Genomic DNA, 15,349 nt, shown 5'->3' with positions numbered 1-15,349 from the left:
ATAACATACGACGAATTAGACCGTTCCTCACCCAGGAATCATCCCAGCTCCTAATCCAGACAACAGTCCTGTCAAAACTTGACTATTGTAACTCTCTCCTTACTGGCCTACCGGCATGCCTCTCCAACTGATCCAAAATGCCGCAGCTCGCTTGGTCTTCAACCAGCCAAAATTCTCACGTGTCTCCCCCCTGCTCCGCTCCCTGCACTGGCTCCCGGTCGCTGCCCGCACAGAATACAAAACTCTGATGCTGGCATTTAAAGCAACCAAAGGTATGGCTCCCCCATATCTTGCCAGCATGATTGAACCCTACAAACCCTCCCGCGCACTCAGATCAGCCAACGCAGGGAAGCTGGAAGTACCCTCACTAAAAACGCCGGGACAACGCTCCACACGTCCCAAACTCTTCTCCCTTCTGGCCCCAAAACTGTGGAATGCACTTCCCGTTGCAATCAGAACTGCAGCATCACTCCCGATCTTCCGCCGTAGTCTGAAAACCCACCTTTTCAGACTCCATCATAGCCCATAGCACTTACCCTACCCCCTTAGACAGCACTTCTTAGACTTATATAGCATTTGAAACAGACTTATAGCATGTCATGTAGACAGCACAATAAGTGCATTGTATGTAGTCATAGCACTTCATAGTATATATGTACAGCATAGTATAGCATATATGTATAGTTTATATGTATAGTGTCATTATAATATAGATATGTTCTAGTTACGTTCTTAGCTTACGCATGTTTCGCGATAAATGCATTTTACATATGTGATGTATTCCCATGCTTTTTGTTCTTGCTTAATGTAAGTCGCTCTGGATTAAGAGCGACTTACATTAGTCGTATAAGTCAAATGTAAATATCATGTCAGTATCATGGTAGTATAGTCAGTATCATGGTCAGCGTCATGTCAGTATCATGTCAGTAACATGGTCAGTATCATGGTCAGTATCATGTCAGTATCATGACAGTATCAGTAACATAAGCCTTGTAAAAGTGCGTGCGGTGGAATGTGTACAAACCTGTATAACCTTTATTTGACTTCTAATTGTCTGCAAATCATATCATTGTTGAATAACACTTGAAAGTTATCAGCACAATTAGCAAAGCCAGTGGAAAACAGAAAGGGCAACTCCTGACCAAACAAATTAATCAGGTGACTGCTGATTTAGCAACAAATAACGAAGCCACATCAAACATGTTTTACTGATATGGAGAGGAATAGAAGGTATATAAGAGGCTTCTGGCCTTCAGTTAGTTGTACAGACGCACCATGGGCAAGCTTCTCATCTGCGTTGGTAAGTCGAGAAATTGCTGTTGAGGAAAACATTTTTCTGTGCAGAGCAGCAGAGGAAATGAACTGTATCTTTAGATTTACCATGAAATGGATCTACTTTTCTGTTCAAAATAGTTGTGTAACAGTATGATTCATATAACTGATGATTATAGTAATAAGTAGAAGCATTTATGTGTCATATAGATTAATAACCGGAGGATAAATCTTAGTGCTTGTCCTTACTGACCCAACCACCACTCCTTTTCCACTCTCTCTCTGCCTGTATCTCTCTCTGCAGGATTGGCTCTCCTGCTGCACGTGCAGCTAGGTAAGACTTTGTCCACTTGGTGTGATACTCTCAAATGGCAAAAAACACAACCATCATCATCAACAACAACAAGTGCTTATTTTGTCACTCGTCCCTTGCAGGATCCTCCTACATCCTCTCATGTTACTTCACCAACTGGGGACAGTACCGTCCCGGTGCTGGGAAGTACTTCCCCACCAACGTTGACCCGTGTCTCTGTGACCACCTCATCTATGCCTTCGCTGGGATGAGCGGAAACGAGATCAAGACCTACGAGTGGGACGACGTCAAGCTCTACGGAGAGTTCCAGGCTCTCAAGCAACAGTGAGCAGTCACGCACGCACGCACGCACGCACGCACGCACGCACGCACGCACGCACACACTAGGGCATTAAGCAACTAGTCGAGTAGTTTACTAGTCGACTAGTAAATCCACTAGTCGACCTTGTTGGTACTAGTTGACTAGTTGATAAGAAGAAAAAAAACGTTTATTTTTTTTATTTTTTATTTTTTTCCCGATTTTGTAGGCCTCAAGATCAGGTATATTGTAGTTATAGTCACCATGTACACAGTTTTTCAATGTACAAATATTTATTTCCAAAGGAGAAAAAAAAGTATTTTTTTAATTTATTTTATTTTTTACATAATAGGTAGTTAAACAACTAGTCGACTAGTAAACTAGTCAACTAGTCAACTAGTAAAAATGACTAGAAGTGAATGCCCTAGCACACACGCACACTTATGCTGTGCATAATCTATTATATGAAAGGCTATTTTCACACATCATCATCACGCACCAATGCATATGGTCCATACACACTGACCTAAAAGCTTTGAGAACTTCATCATTTTTGTTTTGTTTTTCAGGAACAGCCAACTGAAGACCCTGCTGGCCATTGGTGGATGGAACTTTGGCACTGCCAAGTGAGTATTAAACAAGAGAATCAAATAACGCCAGTGACAGGGTGACAGGAATGGGTGAAAGAACTAGTAAGGCTAAGTCCTGCCAGTGGCGTGCACAGATAGACACTAGGGGGTGCTAGAGCACCCCCTGCCCTTTTGGCAATGTGCCCTTTTGAAAAAAAACACGAAAAAAAAAACACTTTTTTCTCTCTTTTTTTTGATTTTTCAAAAAATAGCAGACCTACAAGCTCATAGCGCGCCACTCGGTGGCGCGCTATGAGCTTGTAGATCTGCTATTTTTCAATAGCTAAAGCATAACATAATGCTAACACCAAAAGGGGTTCCCGCCCAAAATGGATTAAGGCAACCGGCCGGTTCCACGCGCTGCACAAGGTGCCCTTTTTTAACTTGAGCACCTGCCCCTCACTGATAAGGCTAAGTCCTGCCCTATGCGGGAGCTAACTATTTCCGTAGACAACGCCCTGGTAACGTCTGTCCCAACAGCCAGGAACCTTGGTGTTGTCCTGGACAGTCAGCTCTCGTTCAAAACACACATCACAGTTTATATGTATAGTTTCATTATATAGATGTTCCACTGTTACGTTCTCAGTTTACGCATGTTTCATGATTTTATGAATGTGATGTATCGCCATGCTTGGTGTTCTTGCTTAATGTAAATCGCTCTGGATTAAGAGCGTCTGCTAAATGCCTAAATTGTAAATTGTATACCCTTCTCTAATCTCTCTCTGTGTCTCTCCAGGTTCACAGCCATGGTGGCCAGTCCTGCTAACCGTCAGACCTTCATCCAGAGCGTGATCAAGTTCCTGCGCCAGTACGGCTTCGACGGTCTGGACATCGACTGGGAGTACCCAGGCTCTCGTGGCTCCCCACCTGAGGACAAGGCTCGCTACACCGTCCTGTGTCAGGTCAGCCTTCTATCATGTTACATAATTCATGCTATGTGTCTCCTCAGCGTCCTGCAGTGAAATGCCAGTACTCCAAGCTAATTATTTGCACCCCCAATGCTCAACGATCCCGGACGAGCCCCCATTTATGTTACAAACCCCTATGTTACAAACTCCTATGAGGATATCACCTCTTGTCTCTCTGCAGGAGCTGTTGGCTAATTTATATAATTCATTGTATGTCTTTCCCCATCCTTAATCCCTGTATATTATTGTGAACGCAGTGAGCATTTACTATGAGACCCAGCAGATCCTGTCTGTGTGTCTGTGTGCCACGCTGTAACACCACCCGCCCACCACCAGAGGGCGCAGCTGTATCACACACAAAAACACACACACACATGCGCACACACGCACGCACGCACACAAAACTTAGCTTAAAAAAAACTTAACTTAAAAAAAAACTTAACTTAAAAAAAAAAAAAAAACTTAAAAAGGAAAAACTTAAAAAAAACTTAACTTAAAAAAAAAACTTAACTTAAAAAAAAAACTTAAAAAGGACAAACTTTAAAAAAAACGTAACTTAAAAAAAACCTTAAAAAATTACGTAATTTATTCTAATTGTTGTTTTTGCAATTTACGAGCTGCGTTCGCTTCCCGCGTTCGCGCGTCTTACTTGTATATTCTTAAGCTTATTGTGTATGTTAATGTGAAATATTGTATGATTCTCTAAGGGATATATATGCAGCACAGCCCCTTACTGGGACTGTGTCTCATTAACCCATTTAGGCCTGACGTTGAAATTAAGAAATGTCGTCTAGTTTTCTGAAAAACCTCATGTTTCTGTATCAGTGGTGCTCAATATTTCATGTCAAGGACCCCAAAAATACATGTATTTGGCCGCCGGCCCCCATCTGAAAATATGTTGTTCCAGGGACCCCCCCAGAAGCAAAGATTTGAGTTAAAAACGTTCGCTCTGAAAGAATATATATATATATTCAAAGATTTGCACCACTCGGTGGTGCGCTACAAGCTTGTAGATCTGCTATTTTTCAATAGCTAAAGTATAATGCTTAAAACACCAAAATGGCTTAATAAAGGCATCTCTGCAGCATACTGACAGCCTTGTCTTTCTCCACCCACTCTCTCTCTCTGCAGGAGCTGTTGGCTGCCTTCGAGGCTGAAGGTACGGACCGTCCTCGTCTGATGCTCACCGCTGCCGTCTCTGCTGGAAAGGGAACCATCGACACTGGATACCAGATCTCCGCCATCGGAGGGTCAGTATAGATAACACACAAACGCACATTTAAAAAAAAAAAGTAAAACATTTGGCTCTGAGATGTAGTGGAGTAGAAGTAAAAGTACTGGAAATTGGAAGTACTCAAGTAAAGTACAAATACCTCAAAATTGTACTTAAGTACAGTACTTAAGTAAAAGTACTTTCCACCACTGCACTTAGGCCTGACTCACACGGTCGCAACAGATTGCTGTATGCTTGTTGTATACAAAGGGTGTGACACAGCTTGCCCCAATGCATTTCCAATGGGAGTCACATGGTTTGACACAACATTTGTGTTGTATGAGGGGGAGGGGCGCAGTCGAAACACAGCCGAAAGCCATACAACAGCTTGTAGTCCAAAATGTGGACTACAAACCATGTGACTTCCATTGGAAATGCATTGGGGCGGCCATGACACTCACAACATTCATACAACGAGCATGCATCAATGTTTTAAAGGTCTGAGTGAGGCCTTACCCTACGTTCAGTGGCGTGCACAGACATTTAGAGGGGCAGGTGCTCAAGTTAAAAAAGGGCACCTTGTGCAGCGCGTGGAACCGGCCGGTTGCCTTAATCCATTTTGGGCGGGAACCCCTTTTGGTGTTAGCATTATGTTATGCTTTAGCTATTGAAAAATAGCAGATCTACAAGCTCATAGCGCGCCACCGAGTGGCGCGCTATGAGCTTGTAGGTCTGCTATTTTTGAAAAATCAAAAAAAAAAGAGAAAAAAACGTTTTTTTTTCTTTTTTTTTTCAAAAGGGCACATTGCCAAAAGGGCAGGGGGTGCTCTAGCACCCCCTAGTGTCTATCTGTGCACGCCACTGCCTACGTTTTAACAGCGGGCGACGGACAGACGCATTTTCCGGAAGTGCATTATGTGTCAATGGGACCCTACAGGCAACTACTGGTGATAGAGGGGATAGCAGGCGAACAGGCGATGGTCGAAAAGTGGGCGGAGGAACGTCGGCCTGAAAAGATACAAATAATTCATCTTTGGGCGACGTCGCCCCGGCGATAGTGGGCGATAGCCAATGAAATTCAAGCGATGCTCGCCGTTGGTCGCCCGCTGTTAAAACGTAGGGTAGTAGTTGCTTTACATCACGTCTGACACCGACTCCTATAAATGTCCTTTTCACCATGAAGTATCCTGGACTACTTCCATGTGATGACCTACGACTTCCACGGATCCTGGGAGAAGATTGTCGGAGAGAACAGTCCCCTGTACAGAGGTCCATCTGACGAGGGTAGTCTGATCTACTTCAACATGGTGAGTGTGGAGGTTCCTCTCTATATCTGTACAGAGGTCCATCTGACCAGGGTAGTCTGATCTACTTCAACATGGTGAGTGTGGAGGTTCCTCTCTATATCTGTACAGAGGTCCATCTGACGAGGGTAGTCTGATCTACTTCAACATGGTGAGTGTGGAGGTTCCTCTCTATATCTGTACAGAGGTCCATCTGACCAGGGTAGTCTGATCTACTTCAACATGGTGAGTGTGGAGGTTCCTCTCTATATCTGTACAGAGGTCCATCTGACCAGGGTAGTCTGATCTACTTCAACATGGTGAGTGTGTGGAGGTTCCTCTCTATATCTGTACAGAGGTCCATCTGACCAGGGTAGTCTGATCTACTTCAACATGGTGAGTGTGTGGAGGTTCCTCTCTATATCTGTACAGAGGTCCATCTGACCAGGGTAGTCTGATCTACTTCAACATGGTGAGTGAGTGGAGGTTCCTCTCTATATCTGTACAACCCATTTCGACCCGACACCAGATTCTACAAAATGTCTTAAAAACCCTTATGTTTCTGTCAGTGGCTCTCAAACTATTTCGTGTCAAGGACCCCACAAATTATAAATTGGCCGCCGACCCCCCCCCCCCCCCCCCCATCTGAAAATATGTAGTTCCAGTGACCACCCAGAAGCAAAGATTTGAGTTAAAACGCTCACTCTGAAAGAATAATTATGCCACATTTTCACGATCTTTCAAAAATAACAGACCTACAAGCTCATAGCGTGGCACTCGGTGCCGCGCTATGAGCTTGTAGATCTGCTATTTTTCAACATATTGCTTAAAACACCAAAAGGGGTTCCCGCCCAAAATGGGTTAACGGCATTGGATGAATGTCTGTTTACTGTCTGTCAAGAATGGCGGTTGACACCACTATGTTTCCTTTGTCCATATATATAGGATTATGCTATGAACTACTGGAAGAGCCAGGGCGCCCCAGCTGAGAAGCTGTTGGTTGGATTCCCCACCTACGGCCACACCTTCAAACTGGCTTCCTCTTCCAACACCGCTGTTGGTGCTGCAAACAGTGGAGCTGGACCCGCTGGACCCTACACCCGCCAGGCTGGATTCTGGGCCTACTATGAGGTATATTCAACTAATTCAAGTGTGTGTGTGCATGTGCGTGCGCACGTGTGCGAACTAAGCTTCATGCGATACCTCTTGTCAACCGGTAGTAGACCTAGACAATGACAAGACCTAAACCTCTCAGTAGTGTAGAGACCATGCCTCAAACAGTTGTACAAACATAAGCACACTTGAAGACAACACTACTGAACAACACCTAAAACGGGTGCAGTACTTAGTTTAGACAGTTTTTGGTTTAGACTAGACTAGTCATTGGTTAGACCAGTCATTAGTCCTACAACTACAACCTCTCAAACCCTCACCCTAAACCTAACCTCCCACGGGGCAGCACACCTAATCCTAACCTTAACCCATGTCTAACCAATGACTAGTCTAAACTGAGTATGCACCCCCGTAAAACAACGAGAAGCTGTAACAGGCCATACCCTTACTTTCCAAAGGGCCCTGACAGCTCTCACTTAGGCTGTTACCTGTGTGTCAACCAAGGTCTAACTAACACACATCACCTGCAGGCTCCCTTTTATAGGAGTGAGACATACCAAACCACATCACAGCAATTGGCAATTCAATTAACTCACCATAAGCAAACAAAAGGCCAATGAGTTAACACACCCTTACTGAAGGTTTTACCATTAACTTAAACATGAAATTCCAGACGTCCATTCATACACAAACTATAGTTTCGTTTTAGATAAGATTGCTCTCGAATCAAACACCCCTCCTCCTCTGCAGCACTTGGCACCTTCCCAATCAACAGGAATGCCACTGCAGAAGGGAGAGGTGGTGACTCACAATCACTTCAACTTCAAATCAATAAATACATTTAAAACCATTAGTAGTATACTTCAGCAATGCATTTCAGTTACAGTATCCATAAATACAACATACAATTTAACACTTGACCCGCCACTTCCAAGCCGGCTGATTGATAATTCATTGGAAACAGGTGTAGTAAAGTTTATGCAATCATTGTCTGTGTATAGGGCACCGGGCTGCCCCGTGACAATCCCCATTAGCTGGTGCAAAGCAACAGCTATAATCTTCCTGGGGTCCACACAGAACAATAAAAACATGACATTCGACAGGAGTGACATTACAGGACCATTGCTGTTGCTTATTGCAATATGACCTTACTTCATGTTTTCTTCCACAATGTTGAGGAGGCTCAGAGTACAATGTCTCTGCCTGCCATGTTGCTACAGGCTGTTTTGTACTGTATTGTATGAGGATAAAGCACCTTGAACCTATAAATCTCTGCCTTCATTCAGATCTGCACCTTCCTGAAGCAAGGGGCCACTCAGGCCTGGGATGCCCCCCAGATGGTGCCTTACGCCTACAACACCCAGACCTGGGTTGGATACGACAACATCAAGAGCTTCAACATCAAGGTGCGCTATTAGTATTCGATGTATTGTTCTAGTAGATTCATAGCCACATAGTCTCCTATATTTCCATAGGGGTGCTTTGTTTTTTTGCCTAAACCACTCGGGTTCCGTCTATACACAGATCGACTGGCTGAAGAAGAGCGGTTTCGGTGGAGCCATGGTCTGGAGTCTGGACCTGGACGACTTCAGCGGCCAGTTCTGCGGCGAGGGACCGTACCCCCTGATCAACAGCATCAAGACCGGCCTGGGAACCGGAGCTGCTGGTAATTAACATGCACTCTGCCATGCATGCCGCTCACTTACAAAACCACATGCATGCTTGATGCATGATTTAGTTTTTAAAACCCATTTTGGGCGGGAACCCCTTTTGGTGTTTGGCATTATGTTATGCTTTAGCTATTGAAAAATAGCAGATCTACAAGCTCATAGCGCGCCACCGAGTGGCGCGCTACGAGCTTGTAGGTCTGCTATTTTTGAAAAATCGAAGAACGACTGACATAGAAACATAGCTTTTTCAGAAAAGTGTCAGGATGTAGAAGACATTTTTAGAATCTGATCTCAGGTCAAAATGGGTTAACTGCATCAGAGTTCCATCTCTTGACACGTTATCCTCATGTTCCTCCGTGTCTCTCGTTGCAGGCTGCAAATATAGCCCTCCCGCGCCCCCGAAGCCCCAGCCCAGTGGAGGCGGCGGCGGCGGAAGCAGCGGTGGTGGAAGCAGCAGCGGAGGAACTGGATGGTGCGCTGGCAAGAGTGGACTCTTCCCAGACCCCACCGACAAGAACGCCTACTACAACTGCGCCCAGGGACGTACCTATAAAGAGAACTGCGCTGCCGGCCTCGTGTTCGACACCAGCTGCACCTGCTGCAACTGGGCTTGAACGACATGATTTTCACTTTGTCGAGATGTTCTTTATAGGTGTTATTGGAGCCGGGTGAAAATAGTCTGCTCTAATCCACGGCCACGCTGCAATGGATGGCCCGTGTGAGAACTGCTCCATGACCTTTTCTGTCTTACTGATCACTGATGGAAACACAATAAATAAAGGATGTCATTCAAAGACGCTGTGGTACCGTCAAAGTCTTTTTTTTTTCCTTCTTATGTGCCTTTCTCTCACCCGGTTGTCATGTCTCCACTTGAGTGTTCATCAAATCTAAAAAGTTCCAAAGAGTGCAAAGAATATGTTCATTGCAGCAGAAAACTGAATATCACACATAGAGAACATCTATCTTATATAGTATTAAATCCCAAGCAAGATCACAGCACAAAAACAAACAGCACAACAAAGGCTAAGTACAGTATGTACTGTATTTCAGAGTTGTCATCACCAGGAAACACCATATGCCCTTTGGCTCGCTAAAGTCTAAACTACAGCCATTTAGGCTCTCAAAGGGTTATAGAGCGTCGCAGTCCCGCCCCCTCGAGAGACCCGGAAAAGAAATCCCTGTTCATTTTCCTCATAGACTTTTCAGAAAGTATTTATTTAAAGACGTTTACGCCGCGGACAAAGCCAACTCTTGTCGTGACAAATCATGACAATAAACACAATGTTTTGGGCCAAACAAAGAATTAGAAAGTAGAAAAAAACGGCAGGTTACAACACTTTTTTTGTTGTTTTTCTTCTTTGTAATTTTTTGTTTGGTCCAAAATATTGTGTTTGTTGTCATGATTTGTCACGTCTCGAGTTGGCTTCGTACGACGCTTGAAAGGTCTTTAAATAAATAATTTTTGAAATGTCTATGGGAAAAATGCATTGGGATTAATTTCCTGGGCCTGGCGTCGTCATGAAAGGGGGCAGGACTGCGACGCTCTATAGAGGCTAGTTAGCTCTGGTCCATAGCTCTAATGCGTTGCATTTAGAGCTATGTTACTGTCAACTTCCGGGGCTCCCATGAATGCAGACCAAAGGTATTTTTTTTCACCGGAGGAAAAATATTCTCTATGAGGCAATTCTCTGGGCAATATCGGTAGAGGGCGCATTGGAGTAACTAAAAGTATTTTTTTTCCCGGTGGAAACAAAATCCCCTTTTGGCCAAAAAGTACCTTAATACGTGTGGTGGGGGGCTCAGAGTGCTTCCACTGAGGAAAGTAGTCTTTCTAATAACACAACCCGCCTATGTTTTAGTGAGTAGCAAAAACGTTCTTTTTATTCACGCTAAAGATGAGAGGCTGGTCTGCATTCATGCGAGCTCCGGAAGTTGACACTAACATAGCTCCTAATGCAACGCATTAGAGCTATGGACCAGAGCTAGAGGCTAGTATGCAGCATGTGACATCATCGTTCCTGGAAGTTATGCGGGAATGCCTACTGAGTGGCAAAAAAAGATCTGATCGTTAGGGATGTCCCGATCACGTTTCTTTTGCTTCCGATCCGATTCCGATCATTTCATTTTGAGACATAACGATACCGATCTTTCCCGATCCGATCTTTATATTTCTACAGACACCTATGCCATCATGCATAGCGTGGGTTGCATTTCCTTTGTTTTCACTAGGCATGTCCCGATACCGATACTTGTATCGGAATGCCCTCCGATATGCCCTTATTTGGTCATATCGGAATCGGCAAGTACGCCCCGCACCAATCCGATACCACATTTTATTTAATCACGTGATGCGCGCAGCACGGTGAGACGGGGCCGCCGGTATTGAAAACGCGCATCTCCAGGTGTGAACGGCTTTGCCAACGTGCGAATGGGGGACAATTTAAAACAAAGGCAGCTTGCTGTAGTTTGCGACTAATTTGCATGCACAAGGGCTGCCAAGTATCTTTTGTTGTTTTTCTTTCTCCCCCTCTCTTCGAAGTTAGACTGGACAAATAAGCTCTAAACTGACTGACAGGGCCACGGTGGGCTGACGCTCATTGTAACTTGCGCCGTGGGTGGGTGGAACGGGTGGAAAAGTTTGGTTACATTTTAAAAGACAAGAGGGGTGCTAAATGCAATAATGTAGCACATTTGTTAACTTAATAAGTAGGCTACATGCACGAAAGGGAACATTTCGACAATGCATAGGCATCTGTCAATGCATTGTATTAAACCCAAATGCGATACCTTTGCATCATGTCTGCAGTCTGCACCGAGTCGAAACAACACGGGAGCCGTCAGCTCCTAGCCTGGCGCGGCCAGACTCGAAGCGTAGTTATAATATCTCCCGCAGATCGATTGAATAGTCTCACATAATACGTGACGTATTCCAATGTGCATCAGCGCATGCAACTTCTCAATCTATCGTTGCTGAAAAGGCAGAGCTACAAGCTCACAACGCAGTGCAACCAGACGCGGTGTGAGCTTGTAGACTGGCTATTTTTGGTGCGTGACACCGCCGTACGATGATGTATACATTACGCATTTAAAGTGACGGTACACAATTAACAGTTCCCTCTGTCTTTTAGAAAAGTAGTATAAGGCCCTAGTAAAATGTAGTGCAAAGGGATGCCTTGGTTGGTTAAAATAAAGTTAAAATAAAGAGAAGATTATTAAAATATAATAAGCATATATATAATATGCATTGTGTGTGTGTGTGTGTGTGTGTGTGTGTGCTTGCAAAGTGGAACATCACCAGGGCTAAACTTCACGTTATTCTACGTGATAACGCAACCAACATGAGTACATGTACTTTACACTTTTTAAAAAAAAGCACTGGTATCGGTATCGGTATCGGTATCGGTATCGGCTAACACAGAAATTGTTGGATCGGAATCGGATCGGAAACGAAAAAAGGGTATCGGGACATCCCTAGTTTTCACCATAGGTGTCTTTCACGCCTCTGAATGTACATGTGACTTGTCTTTGTTGGACGATCTCTGACTGGGGCCAGAAGGAAAACAACTAGCATAAACACAACAGTTTTTACAAAATCTCATTGCTTATACTCTTTCTTTGAGATTTAGACAATTATTAGACAATTCAAAATCCGATCTTTTCTCCCCCCGATTCCGATCTTTTGAAAATCGTGAGATCGGAGTCGATTTCCGATCACCCGATCCGATCTGGACAACCCTAATTATGACCCTTGACCCTCAAAGTCAAAACGTAGGTCTACAGACCTTATTTGTGCAATATTGGCTGAGATATGGTGAAAATGTGTTTTTCAATAATGGTGGCACTAATTTGTATGAACTTTTTAACATTGCTCATCATTTTCAGCACATTGCTTTCAATAGGAAACACTGATTAGAAGTATATTTCTGGTGGGTGCATGAAGTAACAATTCATCACTTGCAAACATAAATGAAGATGTAGAAATAGCTTTTCTGTGACTGCCATTTTTATTTGGTATCACCAGACGACTCCAACCATTCACTTAAAAAAATATAATATTATAATACAGTTTATAATAATGCACTTTACATTCATGTCACTGCAAGGCTTTGAAGACACATTGTGATCATGGTGTTGTATAATATATAATTACAATTACAGTTTAGGAGTGTTTAAATCTGTATCCATGATCATTTTGTTCTGTAAATGTGGAACCCGGTGAGTCTTTGTCACTGTTACCTATTTTCAGTAAGTCTTAAACAGGCCAGACACAATGTACTCTGAGGTTATCAGTAAGTCTTAAACAGGCCAGACACGATGTACTCTGAGGCATCTCCATCTACGAGGCCTGTTCCATTACTGGGAATGAACCAGCAGGGAACATTCACTCCATTCCTATAGTCCTTCTGCCAGCCTCTGTGGACCAATGAGAAAGATTTCACACACACACACACACACACACACACACACACACACACACACACACACACACACACACACACACACACACACACACACACACACACACACACACACACACACACACACACACACACACACACACACACACACACACACACACACACACACACACACACACACACACACACACACACACACACACACACACACACACACACACACACACACACACACACACACACACACACACTTCCCTTCATTGTCAATGGCATTTAATGTTTGTGTTGCCACACATTTACGTCATATTTGGCGGACATTTGACCTAATTTCTCCTTTCATTGTCAATGGCAAATATGAGACGTGTGTGGACAAAAGCTGTATATAGGAGGGGCCCCTGACAATAAACACGGATCGCCGTGGATTGCGGACGAGAATCTGGCTCAAATGTGGACGGCTATCACATCCAGGGCAGGCGGAGGTTTTGCAAGCTCATAGCGCAAAGATTTCTTACACCACTGATCGTTAACACAATCAGTGCCGGAAGTCCTTCAAAATAGGAGCTCTGGGGTGCCGGAAAGACATGGCCGCTTTTACTCAGAAACCCATGACCCGGAAACAATCCACTAAAAAAAGTTTACTTTACATAGCTAGCTTACATTGCGATCGTTTTAATTTATACGATATATGATCCAAAAAGCGTTCATATTTTGCGGGAGAGACGGATGAGGAGCAGAAATGAAGCGCCAGTATATCGATCCGTTCAACACCACGGAGAGCGCCCAGGATTAGGAGAGACGAGTCATTATTTCCGCCGCGCTAACAGCTAAATCAATGGTAAGCTAACAATTGCCTAGAGTGTAGCATACGGTAGCCGAAAGGCGAACTGACAAATACAAAAAAGGAAAAAATTCAGAATATTCTTATCTCGCCCCGTATCATTGAGGATGTGCTAGGACGTCTGAGGACGTCGGATGCACCCCTCGGTTCGATTCCCTAGTAGGCCTACGTGTGGGCACGTCGGATGGACAGAAGCAGTTAAATAGGAAGGGACGGTGATGTGTACCGTGAGCTCCTGTCCCTTCACATACATGTGTGTGTGTGTGTGTGTGTGTGTGTGTGTGTGTGTGTGTGTGTGTGTGTGTGTGTACCTGGTCACAGTGAGCTCCTGTCCCTTCACATACATGGTGGCATCAGGTTTCTCAGGGACCTCTCCTGGACGCAACGCTCCCACCTCAAACTCAACCCCATGGAAAAACTGACCTGGAGGACATTGATTGATGGATGGATTGATTGATTGATTGATTGACTGTTTGAATATTAACAGTTAGCGAAAAGTACAGGGTAACAGTTATACAATAATGTTAATAGTATAACCCCCATGTTTGTGCCTAATCTGGGGGGAAAGAATTACTCCTGAACACGAGTTAACCCATTTAGACCTGAGATCAGATTCTAAAAATGTTTCTATGCCAGTCGTTCTTCGATTTTTCAAAAATAGCAGACCTACAAGCTCATAGCGCGCCACTCGGTGGCGAGCTATGAGCTTGTAGATCTGCTATTTTTCAATAGCTAAAGCATAACATAATGCTAACACCAAAAGGGGTTCCCGCCCAAAATGGGTTAAGCAAGTAAATTGACTGTAGAGTGGGATAGGTGACACGTTTTGATGACGTCATCGCAAAAAAAAAAAAAAAAAAGGTCCAACGCGCTGGCGTGCAAAGGGTTATGGGAAATTGATGCCAATGCATTACAAATGGAGTGTGTGGTTCTGTTAACCCATTTTGGGCGGGAACCCCTTTTGGTGTTAGCATTATGTTATGCTTTTGCTATTGAAAAATAGCAGATTTACAAGCTCATAGCGCGCCACCGACTGGCGCGCTACGAGCTTGTAGGTCTGCTATTTTTGAAAAATCGAAGAACGACTGACATAGAAACACAGCATTTTCAGAAAACTGTCAGGATGTAGAAGACATTTTTAGAATCTGATCTCAGGCCTAAATGGGACTGTAATCTGTACCTAGCAGGCCGTGAACAGCTGGGGAGAGAAGATGGCAGTCCAGGGTGTAGAAGCCCAGGTAGTCTTGGTGGTATGGGTGGCTGTGGTTCTTCCAGACCCGGTGATGCAGCAGGACCACAAACGTCACGGAATCCTTCAGACTGACCATCAGGCTGTGGTCTTTGGTCAGCAGGAGATCCATACTGGAGGTGGAAAGGAGGCGCCATGCGGGGGC

The 15,349-nt window shown here is 44.2% G+C and overlaps 2 protein-coding genes across 3 annotated transcripts in view; one reads left to right on the top strand and one right to left on the bottom strand.

The window, feature by feature from the left end:
* Positions 1-1,275: 1,275 nt before the first annotated feature.
* Positions 1,276-9,495, top strand: LOC306929325 (acidic mammalian chitinase-like; the record flags this gene model as incomplete). Its single annotated transcript, XM_079509767.1, has 11 exons — positions 1,276-1,300; positions 1,577-1,606; positions 1,708-1,909; positions 2,453-2,509; positions 3,249-3,414; positions 4,552-4,670; positions 5,817-5,940; positions 6,862-7,047; positions 8,316-8,435; positions 8,554-8,695; positions 9,072-9,495. The coding sequence occupies 11 exons, from the start codon at positions 1,276-1,278 to the stop codon at positions 9,311-9,313; spliced, it is 1,413 nt and encodes a 470-aa protein (XP_079365893.1). The 3' UTR covers positions 9,314-9,495.
* A 3,480-nt stretch (positions 9,496-12,975) lies between these two features.
* Positions 12,976-15,349, bottom strand: part of LOC306930323 (inter-alpha-trypsin inhibitor heavy chain H3-like) — a 29,410-nt gene continuing 27,036 nt past the window's right edge. For both annotated transcript variants that reach the window (XM_079511228.1, XM_079511229.1), the window contains 3 exons: positions 15,136-15,317; positions 14,267-14,378; positions 12,976-13,112 (listed from right to left, as the gene is read on the bottom strand). In XM_079511228.1, coding sequence (XP_079367354.1) covers positions 12,986-13,112; positions 14,267-14,378; positions 15,136-15,317 — 421 coding nt within the window. In that variant the 3' untranslated portion in view covers positions 12,976-12,985. The remainder of the gene's footprint in view (positions 13,113-14,266; positions 14,379-15,135; positions 15,318-15,349) is intronic.

The sequence above is a fragment of the Electrona antarctica genome, assembly GCF_951216825.1.
Source record: "Electrona antarctica genome assembly, chromosome: 9".
Classification (NCBI taxonomy): Eukaryota; Metazoa; Chordata; class Actinopteri; order Myctophiformes; family Myctophidae; genus Electrona; species Electrona antarctica.
Note: the sequence above shows the minus strand (reverse complement) of the source record. Positions and strands in the feature narration are given on the sequence as shown.